Source organism: Leptidea sinapis, chromosome 22 (genome assembly GCF_905404315.1).
Source record: "Leptidea sinapis chromosome 22, ilLepSina1.1, whole genome shotgun sequence".
NCBI classification, from domain to species: Eukaryota; Metazoa; Arthropoda; class Insecta; order Lepidoptera; family Pieridae; genus Leptidea; species Leptidea sinapis.
Genome location: NC_066286.1, coordinates 7,257,974 through 7,280,593, shown reverse-complemented (window position 1 = coordinate 7,280,593; position 22,620 = coordinate 7,257,974). Strand labels below are relative to the sequence as shown.

General features: G+C 37.1%; 1 protein-coding gene across 2 annotated transcripts in view; it reads right to left on the bottom strand.

Moving 5' to 3' along the window:
- Positions 1–22,620, bottom strand: part of LOC126970788 (rho GTPase-activating protein 6-like) — a 155,654-nt gene that overhangs the window by 68,404 nt on the left and 64,630 nt on the right. The window contains exons 3-4 of one of the 2 annotated variants that reach the window (XM_050816880.1): positions 20,015–20,127; positions 1,104–1,260 (exon numbers count right to left, since the gene is read on the bottom strand). In XM_050816880.1, the coding sequence (XP_050672837.1) occupies positions 1,104–1,260; positions 20,015–20,127 (270 nt within the window). Of the gene's footprint in view, positions 1–1,103; positions 1,261–20,014; positions 21,796–22,620 lie in introns of those variants that run through there. The other variant, XM_050816879.1, reaches the window with a different exon arrangement.

Here is a 22,620-nt window from a genome sequence, read left to right as displayed (position 1 = left end):
TTCTACCGCATTTATCACGGGGAGTGTTCCGAAGAGCTGTTTAACCTAATTCCTGCCGCCGAATTCCACCTTCGCACGACACGCCACAAGTTAGGATATCATCCTCACCATCTGGATGTGTGGCGGTCCTCCACAGTGCGGTTTACAAGGAGCTTTCTTCCACGTACTACAAAGCTGTGGAATGAACTTCCTTGTGCGGTGTTTCCGGGACGATACGACATGGGTACCTTCAAAAAAAGCGCATACACCTTCCTTAAAGGCCGGAAGCGCTCCTGTGATTCCTCTGGTGTTGCAAGAGATTGTGGGCGGCGGTGATCACTTAACAACAGGTGACCACCCGTACGCTCGTATGTCCTCCTATTCCATAAAAAAAATCGACATCGAGTCAATGAAATTTCTAGAACAAGCAATCAATGCGTTATAAGATTCATGGCTAGACAAATTTAAAGGTCTGCATTAAAAAAATTCGAATAGAGTTATATTTATTTATTGTTGGGATTGAGTTTTTTAAGCAACTTGAAAAAGTACAGCGATTACACTGAGATTTATGAAACGATTCAGGTGATTCTTAAGTTTGATGCGGAATAGTTACCATTCAGCCATTTTGTCCCATAAAAACTTTACATAGTTTGGCCCCAGAAGTTTTCATTTGAGGAAATATTTTAATGAACATTCATAGAAAAAAAAAACATTAAATTTTGGGGGTTCCCCATACTTATAAAAATATAATAAAAAATTTAAAATAAAATATTTTTTGCCTTTTCCGTATAAATAATTTAATATCATTTTCCTTTCTATATAACTTTTATATTATGTAACATGCAGCTACGGAACCCTTCACGAGTCGCCGCTTTTTTTATAGAAAACGAGCATAGCAGCTGGTTTTAAGTGATCACCGCCGCCCACATTCTCTTGCCACACTAGAGGAATCACAAGACCAAGCCTTTAAGGAAGGCGTACGCGTTTTGTTATCTTTTATCGTAAATAAAGTTCCACTGAGTTTGTTGCAACTGTTCTTCTCAGATCTGGACCTGATCTTTTAGATTTATTCTGATATTCAACAACTGATTTAAATTTCATATTCAAATTTGAATTTGACTTACCCTCAGGTATCTTGATTGTGGTGCCCAGGTTGAGCTGTTGTAACCTCGCCAGGGCTGCTTGCTGGAGCGCTCTCCTTTCAACCTCGCTGAGGGTTAACAGCGAGGTGTCTGTGAGCCTCACGCAGCGCCCAGACCCGTCTGCCCAGCAACAGCTGCCCTGCACAACGCGTCACGTCATCACACTGTTACAAATATAATATTGTAGACAGAAAGGTGCCTTGTACTTAAATAATGCTGTCTATTGAAAATATTAGTCTGTGGTCAGCGCTGCTAATATACTCTGTGGCAGTTTGACATTGACAGTTTGCTAGATAGTAAGTTAGGAACAAAGTGATAGATGTCAGAATAGGAAAATTATCCTTGTGTTTCGAATACACTTTTGTTAACCGACTTCAAACAGGAGGGTGTTGTCAATTCGACGGTATTTTTTTATGTTTGTTACCTTAGAACTTTCGACTGGGCGAACCGATTTGGATGATTTTTTTTCACTTGAAAAGCTGGTGCTTCCCTTATGGTCCCATTTTAATTGACGAGTCGGTGTCAGGCGAGGTAGGCTTGTAACTATATACATAGTTATAGGTGAGTTTTGCTTATGTCCCACACAATTAAATAGCCTGCAGGCGTTCTCTCCACTCCTATCATTTTAAGCACTATATTGACATTATGAAGATATAAGTAGAAAACTATAATAAATATATAGCTGTAAGTTAATTTTAAATTAATAGAGTTCTCGATAACAGGTTCATCCAGCCAGTATGTATCATAGCCGCCCACATTCTGTGTAATATTCTCATAAGGGATGAAACGAGCAGGACGTTGAGTTGATGGTAATTGATACGCCCTGCCCATTTCAATGCAGTGCTTCTCAAAACTCTTGAAAAATACAAAAATTCTGAGCGACACTACAATTAAGCTCAAACACTACTCGAGAACATTCGAGAAAAATCCTTATAAGTAGTTGAGCTAGTGTGAGGTTCCTTTGCACAGGAAACCGGCTAGATTATGAGTACCACAACGGCGCCTAATTCTGCCTTGAAGCAGTAATGTGTAAACATTATTGAGTTCGGTCTTAGGGCGCCGTAGCTAGTGATATTACTGGGCAAATGAGTCTTAACATCTTATGTCTCAAGGTGACGCGCGCAATTGTAGCGCCGCTCAGAATTTTTGGTCTTTTCAAGAATCCTGAGCAGCACTGCATTGAAATGGGTATGGCGTATCAATTACCATCAGCTGGACGTCCTGCTTATCTCGTCCCTTATTTTCATGACAAATAAAGGTAGAAGTTTAATTGATTTGGCCATTCATCAACTGAGCGATAAAGTGAAAATTCATACTGCAGAAGCGATAAAAGTACTAGAGTGTTTGATAATTAGTAATGGTGTGACATGTTATTGGTATCAAGTTACAAGTATATTACAGACTGGTGAAAAATTCTAATAAATTATTTGCGGAATTCTGCTGTTGTATTTCGAACGATATCGTTTTAAAAAAAAGCACGTTAACTTTTCTAAAAGGCATGAAAATGTGGGCAATGATGAGCACTTATCATAAGTTGACCCATCCGTTACACGGTCATTGGACCAGTGGTTGAATCATCGTGATTGCGAAGCTGAAACCCCGCCAGGTCGAGGGATCGAATCTCAGCCGTGAAATATTTTTTTCCAGTGAGATGCCCTCTAAAGACCCCGGAATACCTCGCAATGAGGGGAACTTGCCGAGGTCGGCGCCTATTTCTGCCGTGAAGCAGTAATGTGTAAACATAACTGTGTTTCTGTCTGAATGGCGCCGTAGCTAGTGAAATTACTGGGCAAATGAGCCTTAACATCTTATGTCTCAAGGTGTCGAGCGCAATTGTAGTGCCGCTCAGAATTTTTGGGATTTTCAAGAAACCTGAGCGGTACTGCATTTTAATGGGTAGGACATATCAATTACCATCAGCTGATGGTTACCGTTAAGCTGCACGTCCTGCTCGTCTCGTCCCTTATTTTCATAAAAAAAAGGTTCGAGGAGGTTTTGTGGGTATCACCAAACTTAGCCAACTTCTACCTAACTAGAAAATGGTCTAAGCGGTTGAGACCCACACTCCAGTGACATATAGTGCACACGGGTAGAACATAAATGTATTTCCTCCTTGTTAAAAAAACCTCTACTTTGCCCCCCCCTCGTCAGTAAATTAAAAAAAGAGTGGTTAGCGATCCTACCTACTAAGCTAGAAGTCCCGGGTTCGAATCCCGGTAGGTGCAAGCATTTATATGATGAATATAGATGTTTGTTTCCGAGTCATGGATATTTTAATATATTTATGTATGTTTATATGAATATATGTTTGTTTAAGTAAGTATATTGTATTAAATATATCATTGTCTTGTAAGCCATAACACAGTCTATATATGCTTAACTTGGGGCAAGATAATTTGTGTAAAAAGTGTGTCAATATTATTATTATATTATAATTATTATTATAAACTTATTTAATTTGAACTATTCAATATTGAAATTGTGTACTCGAGAAAGACTTAGGTCAACTTAATTTTTTTTTGTATATTAATATGAAAATGTAAGGAAAGGTTATTTATTAATACAATCCTTTATTAATTATAAAATATATTTTATTCTTAGTAACAATTAAGACAAGAATATGTGCATTAGAATTTTGTATATGTAAATTATTAGTATCACTAATTAATCCTATAAAAGTAACAATTGGTTAGAGTGAGAGGAGGAGCCTGCCTATTGCTGCCGTATGCGTGAGAGAAAGGGAAGCCAGACAGACTGGCGTCGTAACCCGGTACGTAACGACATGGTTTACCCTCTCATAAGAAGTTATCACTTCAAAAACTCTGTAGTCCTGACACGTAATATTAGTTTATTGATACAAAGTAAATTATATCAATACTAAGTCTGGCTTTAAATACTGTTACAATTAAAAATAAGCAAAATATTACATTTGAATTTGGAATCTGTCATTTTAATATGATTGTTCATTGAGTTTTCTCATTTTGGCGCCAATACATTGTACAATATTTTGCGATATTGAAATGGAGTGGTGTGATAAAGAGTACCGAATCGCTGTGATTGCATTACACAAAGTACGTTGGAGCCAAATGTAATTTTTAAAACTCTCCATAGGCTTGGTATTAGTAAAATGTTTGTGTACCGGTCTATTAGTAGGTACAATGAAACCTCCTCCTGTTTGTGACACAAAAAGATCTGTGGGAAGCTCCTTTGCACAGGATGCCGGCTAGATTATGGGTACCACAACGGCGCCTATTTCAGCCGTGAAGCAGTTATGTGTAAGCATTATTTGTGAAATTACTGGGCAATTGAGACTTAACATCTTATGACTTAAGGTGACGAGCGCTATTATATTGCTGCTGAGAATTTTTGTGTTTTTCAAGAATTCAAGGAAAATTTATATTTAGATTAATTAGTATCGAAATTACTACATAATATATGCATCTTTCTTTTTTTTTGTTTTTGACAAATACTTACATGCATTACAGCACATTTTTATTATGTTCAGAACATCGCATTTTGGGTCAGCTAGTATTGTATAAAAAAATATCAAAGCAAATTCTCGAGCATTTCATGATATTAATTCACATCACAATTGCACTTTATAGAATATACAAATAAAAAGACGATTTAAAACACATTTCGGAGGTGTTCCCCGTATTAACCCACGCAATAATTTGGCTATAATCCACCGTAAATTCAATTAAAAATTGGCAACACACTAACTCTGTTTTTATAAAAACACTGCATCAAAGATTTTACTAAAGGTGACTGCTCATTGGCCTGAGATATTTATTTTTGAATTAATGAAGTCGTTTTAATAACACACATACACACACTTTTGTGTTTTTACATTGTTTTTTGCGTAAAGCGTTACATTTTATTATTATTTTAGCTAGCCCGACGTTTCGTGACTTTTTCAGAGCACGATTTCAGGGGGACTGCTGTGAACAGTAGTCGTGATAGTATTTGTCATAGTACCATTGTGAAGTATAGCACCATTGTTGCTTCGGAGGTGGTATTTTTTTTTTGCCAAAAACCATTTGTCTACCTAAAATACCACCTTCGAGGCAACAATAAACGCTATGCTTGATAATGCCAACTATTACAAATACTAATGACTCTTGTCAACCGCAGTCCCCTGAAAAAGTGCTTTGAAAAGGTCACGAAACATTGCGTTAGCTTAAAATTATAATTAAAATATAACTTTTTGAAATAATAATAAAAAAGTGTTTTATTTAAGTGTATAACACTCGCGTTAATCAAAGATAATTCTATTACGCAATCGTTGTGTCGTTTCATTTTTTTTTTAATTATCATAATCTAGTTCAGGCCGTACGATCGCTTAGATATTCAGCTGTGACTGCCTTAGTGACACTATACGTTAGTCTTTGATGCGAGTAGGAAGCGACCTTCCCCATCTATTTTAATGAATAAGTATATAAGTAAGTATAGTAATAATATCAAAATTTATTGTCTTCAAAAATATCGCGCGAGGATTATCTGAAAGCTTTCTGTCAAGGTTAATACAAATTAAAATTCAACCGGAAGTCAAAATAGATATTTTGCCGAGACAACCCTAGTTAACCAAATTTACCTAATTTCTACAAAATGTGAGTGTGTGTAGATATGTGATTTCTCAACATGATATTCACCCTCTATCCGCGGAGTGTAGTAAACAAACGATGTAAGTACGAACGTACTCCTTTGACTCGACGCTATATAAGGCCGACAACGCTCTTGTGATTTCTCTAGTGTTACCAGAGATTATGGGCCGCGGTGGTCATATACCATCAGGTGACCCAGGTGCATAGACTTCCAATATACTAATTACTACCATATTTGCAAACAAGAGAGAAGAGCCGAGAATATTTAACAAGATACCTACACATATCACAGAACTTAAGTTGACGTGTTATAAAAAGAAACTATTTAATCTTCTACTGATAAAATCGTACTATTCCATAAAAGACTTCTTTTCAGATACAACACTCAATTAATTTTTTTTTACAACACTCAATTAACATTTTTATTAACGTAAACAAACGACAGGACAGCCCAATAATGCGTCATCAATATTGATTGGTCAATGTGTGTTAGCTAGTTTATTATTCAAAGTCCTTAGGAGCTAATTCCAAGCGTAGCCACAACCTAAGAGTTGAACAAAGCATACAAGATTTTATGACGATACATCACTCGAACAGTTAGCTCAGTTGAGAGAGTTTTCAAATTTTTTTTGTGTATTAATCCCAGAAGTGAGGGTAGTCAGTAATCACTTTAAAAACATAGCAATTTGCCACGCGTAGCTGTCTATTTTGAACTTTCGCTAGTTACAATAGATTCGTTTTCCTTCGCTATCTTGCTGAATCTCTATATATATATTATATTGGAAGTCTATGTACCTGGGTCACCTGATGGTATATGACCACCGCGGCCCATAATCTCTGGTAACACCAGAGAAATCACAAGTGCGTTGTCGGCCTTATAAAGCGTCGAGTCAAAGGAGTACGTTCGTACTTACATCGTACGTGGCAGGCGAGGATTGAACCGGGGGTACTGTAGTGGCCATCATTATGCGTTTGACGCTAATAAGTAAGTATTAAGTAGGGATCGCTATTTCTGCTTTGGATTTTATTTCATTTATTTATTTATTTGGATCATCAACATTGCACATATTACACATTAATATAAACTTATGCTAGGTACAATTCTGATATATGTAACAATTAAAGATAATACATCATTCAATGGTATTTTTTTTATGGAATAGGAAGACAAACGAGCGTACGGGTCACCTGGTGTTAAGTGATCACCGCCGCCAACATTCTCTTGCAACACCAGAGGAATCACAAAAGCGTTGCCGGCATTTAAGGAAGGTGTACGCGCTTTTTTGAAGGTACCCATGTCGTATCGTCCCGGAAACACCGCACAAGGAAGCTCATTCCACAGCTTCGTAGTACGAGGAAGAAAGCTCCTTGAAAATCGCACTGTGGAGGACCACCACACATCCAGATGGTGGGGATGATATCCTAACTTGTGGCGTGTTGTGCGAAGGTGGAATGCTAAGTTTTATTAGCCCAATAATTTCACTAGGTGTAGCTATAGCTTAAAAGATGCAGCTTTGGATCCCATCTAGCTGCTATCCCTTGCAATAAAGTCACCCCCTGGTGGTATTCATTATACACTCTCATTAAGATAACTGTGTCTTTGTCTTTTGCTTTGGATAATACATTTTTTTAGAGTTTACTGAATAATTTGCATGTACATAGATGACTATGTACATGCAAATTATTACATGAGTAAGCCATTTTTTTAGAGACTGATAATGATAATATTTTCACCTCCACATTTATAAATAAAACTCCATAACTTTACATCTATTTAAGTTACTAAATGTTATAATTAAGATAGCTCAGATTCCACAGACAATCCATCAAGATGGTTTTGTGGGACCATTATTTTATTTAGTCATTGTAATGTCAAAGCTGTAATAAATAAAAAAATAAAAAAAAATAAAAAAATGATGACTCCAGGAAAAAACAAATCTTTTTATGCCTTCGAAGGTGGTAACAGTGTGACTTATACAGTCAAAAATGTCTAAGTACTAAATTTATATAAAGTAAGGATATAATTTTTATGGTTTTATAATAAAGAGGATAAGGGTACATACTACTTGGAAAAAGTACGTCAGTAGTTTTTAAATTTCTATGTACGGATTCATGCGGTATCTGTTGCGTGCGTCTCCGGTCAGTGTGCAAGCTCTCTATACATCGGTGATGTAGCACGTAGGCGGTATCAGACAAAACACATATATTATAAAAGTTCTGACTCATTCTAGTTTTCCACTGCACAGAATTGTGGCAGATGAGTTTTCTTCACAATTTTCCTCTATTATTACATGTGTAAAGCGTTTTAATTTTCTTGTTCTTTCGTTTATGAGTCAGTCGAGATGTACAAAGTAATTTGATAGTCTTATACTATGTTTTTTATGCTATAAAGAGGATAAATTGGAAGTTAATCTGACACTTGATGAAGTCGAGTTAGTAAGTTTTTTGTGGGGTGATGTTTTACAACAAGAACCAAGAAATTGTACAAAAGGAAGGTTTTTTTATGGAAGAGGGGGATAAACAAGCGTACGGGTCACGTGATGCTAAGTGATCACCGCCGCCCACATTCTCTAGCAAAACCAGAGGATATTCCGGAGCGTTGTCGGCCTTGAAGGAAGGTATCCACGCTTTTTTGAACGTCGTATCGTTTCGTCCCGGAAACCCACCACAAGTAAGCTCATTCCACAAATTGGTTGTACCTGGAAGAAAATTCCTTGAAAACTGCACTGTGGAGTAACGCCACAGATCCATGTTGTAATAATGAATAAATTTATGGCATGTCGTGCGAAGGTGGAATTCAGCGGCAGGAATTATGGCAAACAGCTCTTTGGAACACTCCCCTTGATAAATGCGGTAGAAGGCTCACAATGAAGAGACGACTCTACGCAATGCCAGGTGATCGAGCCGTTCACAGAGCACTGGATACCCAACAATTCGAGTAGCTCTGCGTTGCACGCGGTCAAATGGGGTGCGCCAGACCACAGATGACAGCAATACTCCATCTGTGGGCGGACCTGCGCTTTGTAGAGCGCTAGAATGTGGGCCAGCTTGAAGTATTGCCGTGCTCTATTTATGACGCCCATCTTAATAATGTTTTACTTAATGTTAATGTTTTGTTCACATTTGAGGGAGCTCAGATATATAACAACCTACCCTCGGACATAAGAACTGCCAAAACATTGAATTCTTTTAAGGCGAGTCTTCATAGGCATATACTCAATAATAATGAAACATTTCAATAACATAAGTGGGTTGTTTTATATTTGTGGGTGCATTGTATCCTGCCAGAATCATTATTTGTAAGTACCTACTTTAATTGTTAAAATGTTAATTTCTCATGTAAGTGACAATAGGTCTTAATAAGAATAAAGTTTATTTGAACATAAATTCAAAAGAATTGTTATACTGTACTATAACAAAAATGACTAAGTTAATGATACCACAGATTAGGAATGGAGCGACCGCCGTCAGGCTATTAAATAATAAGTTTAATTCTACAATATTACTATGAAACTATATTTGTTATGAAAAAAAGAAAAAACCCGCTGAGTTTGTTGCGCCCGTTCTTCTTATCAGGTCTGAGGCATACTTTTTTGGAATGGGTGATATCACATCCTAATTTGAATAAAAAAATTGGAATTTGAATAGTTACGTTAAACATGTCGCCTTTCAGGTGACTTATAGATCACCACCGAATAAGCAGTATTTTAGTAGTAAGAGGACTCTACAAGATATAAACGCTTTTTTATTTTTATTTTTAAAACTTAAAAAAAAAACTCGAAATCCTTTCTACGATGTGTATAATAATATGAAAATTATTTTGTTAAAACTAGATAATGACATAGAAGCAAGATTTCTTCCATTTTAAATTTTTTTTGCTGGTGAGAGAAATTTCTGAATGTGACTTTATTTTAATATCTTATATCAAGCTAGCTCAATATTGGATAATTGTTTTAGAATAAAAATTTCCGTCATTGTATAAGGCATTTTATGTTTTTGACAATATAGCAGCATTATTCAAAACTAAACAAATTCTAATAATTTTTAAACAAACAAAAACTACACTTATTTATAAGAGTATGAAACGAAATTGTAATTTTTGTTTTGTTATATGAATCCTCTTAATCAAAATGGCGGACGTGGCATAACTCGTAAATATGCTGTTTTTTTAGTATATCTATCTCCGGAATCTCTTCCACGACCTGTATCTATTCTAATCAATTTATTTCATCGTTAGGTAAGTCTTTTGTCAACGAAACTGCTGTTTCTTTTAAATAAAATACATGGCGATCATTTTCCACTATCTTAATTCATTTGTATTGCCGTCATTCTGCATGTATGTATGTAGGTGACAGTAATACCACAAGGAATTCGCACTTAATAGTTATTGTTAGATAAAAAGCTTCAGTGGGGTCCACATATTGCCCAACTAACAGATAGACTCAGCTCTGCAGCATATGCCGTAAGAAAGATTAGAGAGTACACGAATGTTGCAACCGCTAGATTAGTGTTCATCACTTATTTTCCCAGTATACATACGGTATTTTACTGTGGGGTCATGCTGCTGACATTGATATAGTGTTTGCTCTGCAAAAGAGAGCTGTTCGTGCTATATATCAGCTTGGTTATAGACATTCTCTCAAAGAAAAATTTAAAGAAATAAATATTATGACTGTTCATTGTCAGTACATTTATGAAAATTTAATATACGTTCACAAAAATTGTCACCTTTATGCTCTTAAGAGTGATTTTCATTATTATAACACTAGAAATAAGGGATTGCTTGTAACTAATTCTAGTAGGCTTCATAAGATACATAATAGCTTTAAGAGTAAATGTATACACTTTTATAATAAAGTCCCAGCCACTGTTCAAAAAACATTATTAAAAATTCACATTATTAAAAAATGGCTCTGTCGTAAATCCTATTACTCAACAGCTGAATATCTAACTGATCGGATAGCCTGGGACTAAATTATAATTATTTTATAGCAATAGCAATGATTTAACAATATTGTATATTTTTATTATAAAGAGCGCAAAAAAAGAATGCTGGGTGAGTTTCTTGCGCCGCTTCTTCTATCAGAGCGCCATTTGTTTCCGAAGCGGTAGTAGTATCTAGTATATTAGAAATGACATCAAAAAGAAGTCTTAAGGAATCAATTTTCAGAAAATAAATGCTTTTAATGCCTTTTAATATTAAGTCTTTCCTTCCTATTTAGTCATCTATGAGGTTCACGCAGTTTTTGAAGAGGCTTATATTGTGTCGAATGTCCAACTGTTTAATTTTGTTATGTAATTTGCGATGTTGGAATTCCGCGCCACGAATCAGGTCACACAACTCTTTGGAACAATTTCCGTGATTAATGCGGTGGACGACGCACGGCGAAGCGACGACTTTACGCAATGCTTTTGTCTCCACGCCCCCGTCTGGCTTCGCTTGCAAAGCTTACGATCTACAAGCATATAGGAGGTTTTTAATCAATAGGGGGTCTGGACACCCGATCCCGACACATGGACCCTGGACCCAGTCGTAGTATGTTGCCTATTCAGGAAAAAAAATGGAAATGTATTTATTTACCATAGAGGGTAGAGTGACAATTTCTTTTTTTTTGTATTCTTTCAACAATGATCCATTAAGCTGTCTGAAAATGATTGTATTTTGGCGTTGTGTTTAGGAGAGGCTTTTCCGGTGAGAAGTCTCTCAATTCTTGTCCACAAATCTTGCTGATAGTCCCTGAATACAGTGGCGCTTCAGCCTAGTGAAGGTAAGGCTCCCTGAAGTTGAAAAGCAAGTTTGTTTCTATGACTGTTAAGTCTTAACTGGTAGCTCTTACTGTACTTTTCTATTTATTGCTTAATGGTTTCCAGTTTTATGTCTGCGTACATCAGTTTGTTGTTAACATGCCAAGGAATAACAGAGAGTGACAATAACATAAGATATTGCATTTTTATTACTATGCATTAGTATTGTATGCTTTCCTTGTCAAAGAAGCTTCAATATATTTCTTTAATTTGTGCTCAGTGAGTCCTAGTATACAGGGAATCATTGATTATTAAGAAATGGTGAAGTTATTGGTTTTACGATTATTAATATACATAAGCAACAAGTGCCATTCTCATGACGAGTAAACAAGAGACTAAAATTTATGCTTCATGAGAGCAGTTTATTTATATATTTTTGAATTGATGCAATAAAATTGTATGACTAGGTGCGTTGAGTGCATTATTATTATTATTTGAAGAGGGTGGCTATTTCCTAGTCCTAAAGATTCCTAGTAACACCGCGTCCAAAGTTGAACTATTGTGTTCACCACTCATACTAAAGCTCGTCGTCAAGCCCTGCTGCCTTTACGAACCGCAGTATCTTCTTGACACAAGTATTGCAAACACCATCTGGTGGCACGATGTAGTCGCCAAAGATTGTGTTACGCTTATGCATTAGTGGGCCGCAGTCGCAGAGTAGATGAATGCATGCACGAGTATTAAATTATTTATAATTCTTAATAAAAAAAAGTCAAATCAATAATATAAAAGCAAAAACTATAAACCAATACTGACCTAATGATACAGAATAAAAAAAAATAAAAAAATATTCAGTTTCCTTTTAAATGAGGGACGAGACGAGCAGGACGTTCAACTGATGGTAATTGATACGCCCTGCCCATTACAATGAAGTACCGCTCAGGATTCTTGAAAAACCCAAAAATTCTGGGCGGCACCACAATTACAATCGTCACCTTGAGACATAAAATGTTAAGTCTCATTTGTCCAGTAATTTCACTAGCTATGCCACCCTTCAGACCGAAACACAACATTACTGCTTCACGGCAGAAACAGGCGCCGACCTATAATCTAGCCGGCATCCTGTGCAAAGGAGCCCACTGGTTGCAAGCTAAATTGCAAAATTTAAAAATATTAAAAAACTATAGGCGACCTCACAAAAAAGGACCTATATAGACCTAATGTAGACCTATCGATTAAGGTCATTTTGATTTCAAAAATTCTTCGATGGAGTGCTAAATATGCAAAGGAGTGCTAAGCTATGGAATCGTTCACAGATAACGTGCTACGCTCTTATTGACAATGTCAAACTTATGGACACAGACTTGGGATTTCTAATAAAATCGGATTACAAAACTCAATATATGCAATGACTCAGATCAAAATATTAAATAACGTTACGTTTTTTTCAAAAATTTTAAAAAAGATTCTTTTTTAGTTTCAAGGGATAAGTTGGTACGGCATGATTGTTTGCGCGTTTTCATTTTTTAACAGAATAGCCTAAAACTACAATCAAAATAGATTGAAACACTGAAAAGACTGTATAGGTGTGACTTAAGCCCGGGCTACGCCACGCCTATAAGGGATAAGCAAATGCGTAAAATCGTCCAGAAACAAATAATGACAGTTAACAATTTATCAAATGTGAAAATATAAAAGAAAATTATAAAATATTATATAAGATCCTATTAATATTGCTATTCATTTATTTATTTATTTAATTAAGGTACAAAAACACATGAAATAGAAAATATTGTAAATAAAGTACTTATCATTATAAAATTGTAAATCTAACTATTGTACACAGCGTTATATTATTTACACTCACATTGAAAATATGTAAGTACAACTAATCCTTGGGTGCTATGTTACAGTGTTTCTTAATTGTTATTTTAAAATTATACAAACTTTGACTAAATATGTCGATCTCACAATTTTTATGATTACTTAACTCGTTATATAATTGGCACATACGATAAAGTGGATAATTATGTGCGATATTGTTGTAACAGTGCGGTATCGCAAAAATTGTAGGTTTGCGAGTGGCTTGTTTTCGAGTTATAAAATGAACATCTGTTGATAAGTCATTGCTGTAAGTCCCATGCACAATCCTGTGTAGGATAGTCATGTCAGCAATTTCACGCCTGCACGTAAGACTTTGAAATTTAAAATGTACCAAGCGGTCCTCATACTCAGGTATGGCTCGTCTCGATCCCATTTTGCTACTTAAGTGTCTAATGAATCGCCATTGAATTGTTTCTATACTATCTTTGTCAGCTTTGTAAATGGGTGCCCAGACTGACGAACAGTACTCAAGTTGCTGTCTTACTAGTGAGGTGTAAAGTACCTTTAGTGAATCTAAATTCTAGAATGGTTTTGATGTGCGCATCATAAATCCTAGCAACCTACTAGCTTTTTCCACAATGATTTCATAGTGACATTTGAAACTTAACGACGAATCGAACCACACACCTAAATCACGAACAACACCAACACTATTTATTCCTTTTTTTCGTAAAACTAATAAAGTGAAATTTTTTATATTTACAGACATATCGTTAGTTTTACACCATTCATTTAGAGTATTTACGTTATACTGAAGTAAATAACAATCTTCGATTCTTGATATATTGGTATATAATTTAATATCATCAGCATAAGCTATAGATTTACATGTCATTTTATTGAGAAGGTCATTGATGAACATCAAAAATAGCAGAGGTCCTAAATTTGAGCCCTGAGGGACCCCGGAAGTGGGTTCAAAAGGAATAGATTCAAAACCATACAATGCGACTATCTGGGAACGATTCATGAGATAACTATGTAAGCAACGATGAAGATTACCATTAAAACCCAAGTGTTCTAGCTTGATTAAGAGAATAAAATAATTGACGCGATCGAAAGCTTTAGAAAAATAAATATACACTGAGTCAACTTGGGATTTACAATTAAAAGATTGACATAAGTAATTAAAATATGTTAACAGATAACAAAGCCATGTTGAACCGGATTAAGTCAATGCTTGAAATGATTATAGAGTAAATTATAAACCATACTCTCAAATATTTTGGCAAAACAGCTTAATAGACTAATAGGCCGGTAGTTTGTTGCGTCAGTCTTATCACCTGATTTGTGTATGGGAGTGATTTTAGCAATTTTCCATAGCTTAGGAAAAACCCCTTCACTTAATGATTTATTTATAATAATTGTCAAGGGTACTTTCAGAGACGCACACATCTTAATAAATATTGGTGGTACCATATCTGGTCCACAACCTTTGTTAATATCAATTTTGTTGATGTGCTTAAATACTTTATTTGAACATATTGAGTAACTAGAACTAGGAAAATCTGGATGATACGCAGTAGTTGACTTATTAGATGAGAAACAAACAGATGAGAAGTATTCAGCAAAAAGATTCGATATATCATTTCCAGAGCTAGTAGTTTTATTCAAATATCTAATTGACTTAGGGATATCATTGGTAATACGTTTAGATTTGGTATATCGCCAAAATGCTTTAACATTATTTTTAAGACTACACTCTATATTAAATATATAAGACCGGAAACATTGGTTCATCAATAATTTTGAGCGAGTCCTCAGCAGAGCATACTGATCATAGACGCGAAGGCTGTTGTAGACTTTAAACCGATGATGATATTTATCTTGCTCTTTCAATGTCTTAATTAGAGGTTTGGAAAACCATGTAGGATGTCGACTACTTCTACGCGACGCAGAAGGCGTATTCTTATTAATTGATACTAAACAATGTCATGTCTTAAAAATATTTTCTAATATGTAAGAAGGCAGCAGCGTAGTCCATCGAAATATTCAATATTTAAAATAACCAAGTGAATAATTATCTTGCTAAGTTTTAGTAAAATATAGTTATATTCGGTGAAACTTAGTATAATACATAAAATTGTAGAAAACGTTGCGCTTCGGGAAACTGTCGTGTACTTTTCAATAGAGAATACTTTATTTCAACGTTTTTCTGGTTATGTTATATTTTGAATAATAGGTAGTCAGCTATTATCTTTATAAAAAAGACCATGATCGACATAATCAGACCATCTTTAATCTGGAGCAAGAAATTATATAGAAAACTATCATCCCATTTATTTTCTCTCTACGATTCCCAAAGTACTAGAAAGACTATAGCACTGCCGTGTACTCTCTAGCTTAAAAAATGTTATTATTGATCAACAAAATGGTTTTGTTGTCGACAAATAAACTCTCACCAATCTTCTTGTATTTACCAACTACATTTTCACCGGTTTAGATTGTAAAACACAAACAGACACTATATACACAGACTTCCAGAAGGCTTTCGACAAGGATGACCATGTATTACTCTTACAGAAGTTATCTTTCAATGGCATTAAAGGTAACCTCTTGAGGTGGTTTGTGGCTTATCTGTGGGACCGCATTCAGTCGGTTATTGTCAATGGATATCGTTCCTCTCCAGTTCTCGTGACAACCGGTGTACCGCAGGGCTCCATTCTTGGACCTCTTCACTGTTTTTATCAAAGACATATCTCAATGCTTTACAGATTGTCACTATTTACTTTACGCCGACGATTTAAACCTGTACAAAAAAGTTACTTGTCCATCTGACGCTGTCTGTTTTCAGGCTTAACATACTTGATGCATACTGCACACGTAATAAATTATACCTGGCATATAGAAAGAGTAAACATATAGTGTTCACCAGATGTTACCGTTAGATCATGAGAGTTAGTTAGATGTTAAGTTACCGTGTAAAAGGAAACCGATCCCACTGTAATGATTTGTTGCTTGAATACAACTTTCTACAGCTATGTCAGCGCCGCACTATAACAGACTGTGTAACTTTAAAGAAGATATGTACTGGTGAGCTGACGTCTTCTGAGCTTCTGAGTCTCGTAGGCTTTCACGTCCCAGACAGGTCTCTCCGCTCATGCATTACTTTTGAGCTATAGTCCCCAAGGACAAACATTCGGTTTCGCGCGCCGCGACACAGGATGGGTAAATCTTATAACAATTGTTTTCTTGACATCGACATATTTTCCTGCTGTTTTCAGACACGGTTTAGAGTTAAAATTAAAATCGTTGTTATCGTTGCTCCAAGTTTAATTAATTTGATTTGTATACATCTTTTGTATCAATGTGCATAATGAAATTAGTTATTTCTATGAATATTTGCGTTTGTGACTGTAAACCTTTGATTTTCTTTTTGTTATTATTGTATTTGTGAAACATGTGTTAGGACGCATCTATATTTATATTTTGTATCTCTTCCTGTATTGTTCATTTTTTGTGATGTATTTATTATGTTTCCTTGTAATATTAAATAAATTAAATGAAAAGGTCCTGATCGAGGGCGAATCACCACCCCCAGGTTTATATTTGTTCTAGTATGTAATATGCATTCTTTTGAAACTTTTAATGACGAAATAATTGTTATTATTAATTATTGTGCATACTATTAATTTATATCAAATCAAATTATTAAGATTTTTTACGATCTTTGGCAAAGCTCAAATTAATCCGCGATCGCTCGCTAAATCAGAGAATTGGAACAGCGGTGTATTTATGCGGTAGACTGGAATCCTCAAGAAAAAAGCAAACATGACCAACAGAACCTGGCCAATCGAACGATAGATGTCGAAGTGACCCGGAGTGAAATTAAGAATGATACCCATGACCGATATATGGACACTTCATCCCCGAGATCGGAGATACAGTAAATCAAGACAAAGCACTGAATAAAAGTCGTGATGATGTGAATTTTGATGTTGTCGTTCAAGAAAAAAAAATGTTTAATAAGATTCCTTCACAGAACATAATTTATTTGAAAAAACAATGCGTTCACACACAGAAGTAAGAATTTCATAAAGCCACGAATAATGAATGAATGATAGGTCAAGATAATTAGCATGCCCTAAAATCGTCTATGACAACAGAAGAAGAGAAGAAAAGAACAAACGGGTTACATGGCTTGGATGCGTATTGCCATTGCGTATAGTATCGACTGCGTATCACATATGACAGATGGAGCAGAAGACTACTTGGAGGCACTAGGTAACAAATATTTTAAATGAATGCACTCTGCATATATACATAATACTAGAATGGCCAAAGATAGATCTTGATAAGGTCCTGAGTATTCTGGGAAAAAACCATAAAGAATACAGAAGAAACAAGTGCATAGAACAGATGGTAGCCCTCGTCTCAGATACATTGAGTTAGCTTCTGAGCCATCTAAACATACTCAATAAACAGTCGTTCCGGCAGACTCCGGGCAAGACATCTACCACACTTTGCAATTATCCGCCCAATGAAGCCTGATAAACTAAGGGTCTCATTCACTTAGGATGATTTGCACGGAGTCTATTGACTTTTTGTAGGCAATGCATGATGAAGTAAGATATTAATTAAACCACCTTGATAGAAGAGATAATTCACCACGTAAATGTTTAATGCAACATATTAGTCTTTTACAATTTTTAGCTCCGAAAACTTAAAGGTCAAAATAATTGAAAAGGAAAAGTAAGTCGTTCAACTCTCAACAGTCAGTCCACACTTCAGACCAAAAAAATATCAGAAATAAAATAAAATTATCTTTCGAAGCAAATATCAAAAGAGCTGTCGTGTATCATAAACAATCATAATCCAACTAAGACATGAGATATTTGTTCCGAATTACAGAAACAAATAGTTTTGGCGACGAATGTGTCAATAGTCGGCCAGATCTGTGGCGGGATGTGTTTTGAATACACCGCGCTGAATGTTGCGATGAGAGATTCAGTGTGTGTTGCACGTAATGAACTGCTAGCGATACTTCCTACCGGAGATAAAATTATAGTATATATACGATTACTTTTTTTAGCTAAGCTGTGACGTGAATTTTGTGAAAAACAAACCAATGTTTGCCTTTATCTTACAATCAGAGGGTCCTTAAAATCATAAAGTTAGGTAGTCGGGACAATCCGAAAAGCTTAAAGCTTGTTATTAGTATTTTTTTTTTACTGATACCTACACTCGTCGCTGCGAACACTTTGTCTTGCTTAGCAGATGCACTACAAGGAATAAAGACAATATGGGATTATATGTTAATTCATGTCAAGGTCAAGAGATCTGCGAAAACATAAAATATTCTTTCTATATTAGTACATTTTTTTATTCAAAAACTTATCCCGAATCATCTTACAACTTGTACCAACCAAACGCAAAGCCATAGCACCCACAATCGCGTATCTTGCGAGATCGTTACTATCCGATTTATTTGCGGCAGAAACTATTCGCTGATTTGTTGGTAAAATATTGTGGTATGCGGCTTACGAATGGCCAACTATAGCTTACTATGTATTCACGAAGTGTTTTACGGTTCAAGGAGGGAAGCCAATACCATTTTGAAATATGAAAACCTTGACAACACGGCTAGCCTCGCGAAACATTGTGTGACTTGTTGTGAACAATCGCTCACGAAGTCATTTCCTATTCACATAAAAAAAAATTCAATGAAAATAAGAAGAGACAATTGAGCTTTGTTAAAAAGAAATAATACTATGTCTTATAATCACTGAACGACTGTAAAAAGTGTTTCGCTTTACGTAAATTGTTACACATTAATATGATTGTGACTCTGGCGACGAAGATAACAAGAATTGGGTACTAACTTTTAAGTTGTGCAATGCACGCGCTAAAAACAAAAGATAGCTTTTTTTGAATTGGAAAAATCTTTTGGCACACGGAGCACTTTATTTTGTGGGTTTTGAATGAGACTCATCTAGACTTACAAATACCAGTGTCTGAAGACGAAGGTTTATAACCAGTGTGTGTTGCCAGTGATGACTTAAGAAACGCAAACGCGTGTTGGATGGGATCATAAATGGTCATTGCATAACTACCTCGCTGTACGTATATATGTAGGAAGAGGTGGACAAATGAGCGTATGGATCACCTGATGTTAAGTGATCACAGCCGCCCACATTCTCTAGCAACACCAGAGGAATTATAGGATCGTTGCCGGTTTGGTTGACAAGAAATTTCCTTGAAAACCGCACTGTGGAGGAACGCCACATACTCAGATAGTGTAAAATTAAAATTCTAAACGGAATCGCAATTGCACTCGCCGCTTTCAGACATAAGATGTTAAGTCTCTTTAGTAAGTCCAGTAATGTCACTAGTTACGGCGCCTTTCAAACCGAAACATACCTGCTTGCACATTTCTGATTGATGGCAAAAATACCGAGGCAGAATCCTGTGCACACAAGCGTTTTTCTGATAAAGATGATACACGACATCGATATGACAAATCTGTGGTGATTTGGTGTTGTGGTTTTGTAAACACACCATGGTTGTCGAATTATGGTTTAACTGACTGAATTATAGAGTGGTTGGTGCTTGAAGCTTCAATGTTTTGCCTGGAAAGCAGCAACCATTGACGAATGGGTTCAGGCGAACGAGTAACTTAATATTATAAAGTTAAAAAGTCTCAATGTAATAATATCGACTGACCTGAGGTGTCCACGACGCCGCAGCTCGACTTGAAGACCTGCTCCTCGTCCTCCACAACTTCTTGCTGACCTGCTGCACCACACTGCTGGACGACCGTGACTTCTGCATACCACCTGCAGAAGGTGTCATTGAGGAACTGCGACCGAGCAGCGAGGACAAGAACGAATGCGACTGAGACGGAGAAGGTGGAGATGTGGGCGTGGATGCCACGGACGCGAACTGGAAGTCCCTGTAGCTCAAGATCCAACCTGCATCCGTCTGGCAACCCTTGTGCAGCCCATCATCATCAACATCACTGGGCATACGCGGCTTAATGTTCCGTAAGTTCTTATCATAATTAATACGTTTGAAACGATCAGTCTTTTCCGAATCTACACTTTTTTTACGCGCCATTCGCAAATACCGTTTGATGTGGTCGCTAACGGACTGCGATACATCATCATGGTCCACGCTGGACTTGCGTCGCGGACGACGCTCTGGGGGAGGACTAGTCGGACTAGTGGGAGAGTTCGGAGCCTCTATCTTCTCCTTATAAGCCCGCTCGAGCTCCTGCAAGACTTCTTCTGGGATCGGAAGAGTTTGCGTTCCCACATCCTTCTCTTCCTGTGATTCACTGAGGACTTCAATGAGAGGTGGAGGTGACAACGGAGGTGCCCGTACGTGGTCTTCATCACTACCATAAACACTAACACTTTTAACACGAATGCGGGAACTACTTGATGAACTAAAACTGCTCGTGTATCCACTTGGAATTCCACCGCCCCTTCCACCCCTGTATGGCTTGGTTTTACGAAGGTCTTGATACAACTTCTTCAACGAGTTTCTATCGTTCAATAAATCCTGAACAGATTGATCTCTATTAGTTCCTCTACTATAATATCTACTTAGATGCTCCCTCAATATTCGCTGAGTAGGATCTGCATCAGAATCTGTAGGGCCCCGATCGGAGTGCCTCTTGAGGTAATTTCGTAATGCTCTCAACAGTTCTTCACATTCCTCCAACTGTGACGGAACTTTATCATCTTCAACTTTCAGGTACTTTCGCAATAAATCAACTAAAACAACCTCGTCACTATCTACATGATCCACGTGATGACTAGTATTCTTGAAAGCGGCATTAAATGATGCCGTGGACGGATTGAAACTGGATGGTGAAGGCGGCGGAGCAGCGAAGAAGTCTCGCCGTAATTTGGCGATGTCGAAGCGTCCACCTGATGTGTGTGGGATTAACAGCTCCGTTGGGCGAACAGGTGCTGGAGGAAGGTCATCGGAAGGCGATCGAGCTCTCACGGAACCTCCTCGAGCGCGTTTCTTGCGGCGAGGCCGCGCCAACACACCCGGGTACGAGCTCTTCCGCCACAACAAGAAGCGAGGCTCCCGCTGGCAAACCTCCTGGAAGTATGCCTCGATCCTGGGCACGTCTTCATGCCGGTTCTGCGCGCCGTCGGGGATGAGCCGGCGGCCGGCATCCGCCATATATTTCCACGTCTTCCTCGTGAGCAGCCATCGCTCGCGCGGCTTGTCGCGCCGGCGCACGGTCTTGGTCATGTGTTCCTGGTCCAGCCGGGCGGGGCGGCGGCGCTCCATACCTGCGGCGGTCACGCGGGTCGCACGCGGCTGCGGCGCCGCATCTCTCGCAAGGCTCACCTGCCCGTGCGAAACTGAGCGCTCCTCACAAGCGTACAGAATATAATGCGCCGAAATAGACGTCCGGTAATAGAGTGGCCGTGAACTGAATATAGGGTGGTCGCACGCTCGGCTCGGCGCGGCACGGACTGGCCGCTCGCCGCCCGCCGACAACAATGCGCGTGAGCCGCCCACGCTGCAAGCCCATCGCTGCTCCCACCATTCCTTGACCTATGCTGCGGCAAACACCCGTGCTCCTGACTCTCATCGTTTAGTGATTTACCCCATTTCAATATATTTAATTGTGTGCCTGTGTTCATAGGGTTGCTTGAATATTTTTTGTGCAATTCACATTTTAAAAAACTGGCCTCATCCTTGTAGATGAAGTTGCAAATTGCTAAGATTTAAGTGTGCCGTTATGATACACTTTTTCAAAGATTTATCAATTTAATCATTATCTTCTATTTAAATGCACCAATCCAAGGTAAATATTTACTACTTGAGAAATTTTTCACAAGTTTCAACATCACTTGCATGACATACCCGTATTTCTAACCAAAATATCAAAATTATCCGACAATACTTCTGTTTATTTATATTTAAATAATAAAATATAATTGTACAATTATTATTTATTAATACGGCTTCACTCACGTTTAGTCGGTATCGGTACCGACTAGTTTAGTTTAGTTATTGCGAACTCACTACACTCAGCCTGATGAAGGACCTCCGAATGGTCCGAAACTAGTCGGTACCGACACCGACAAAACGTGAGTAAAGTGGTATTAATGAATAATTTAATAATGACTCACGAAACTTTTAATACAAAGGGAACAATAATTGTACATTGTACATTCATTGTACAATTATTTTTCCCTTTAAAAATATATTTTCTCGTGGCAGTACTTTTTTATTATTTCCTTTTACTTATTTACAGTAAGTATGCCTTTCGAGTTATATTATGAATCACAAATATTAAT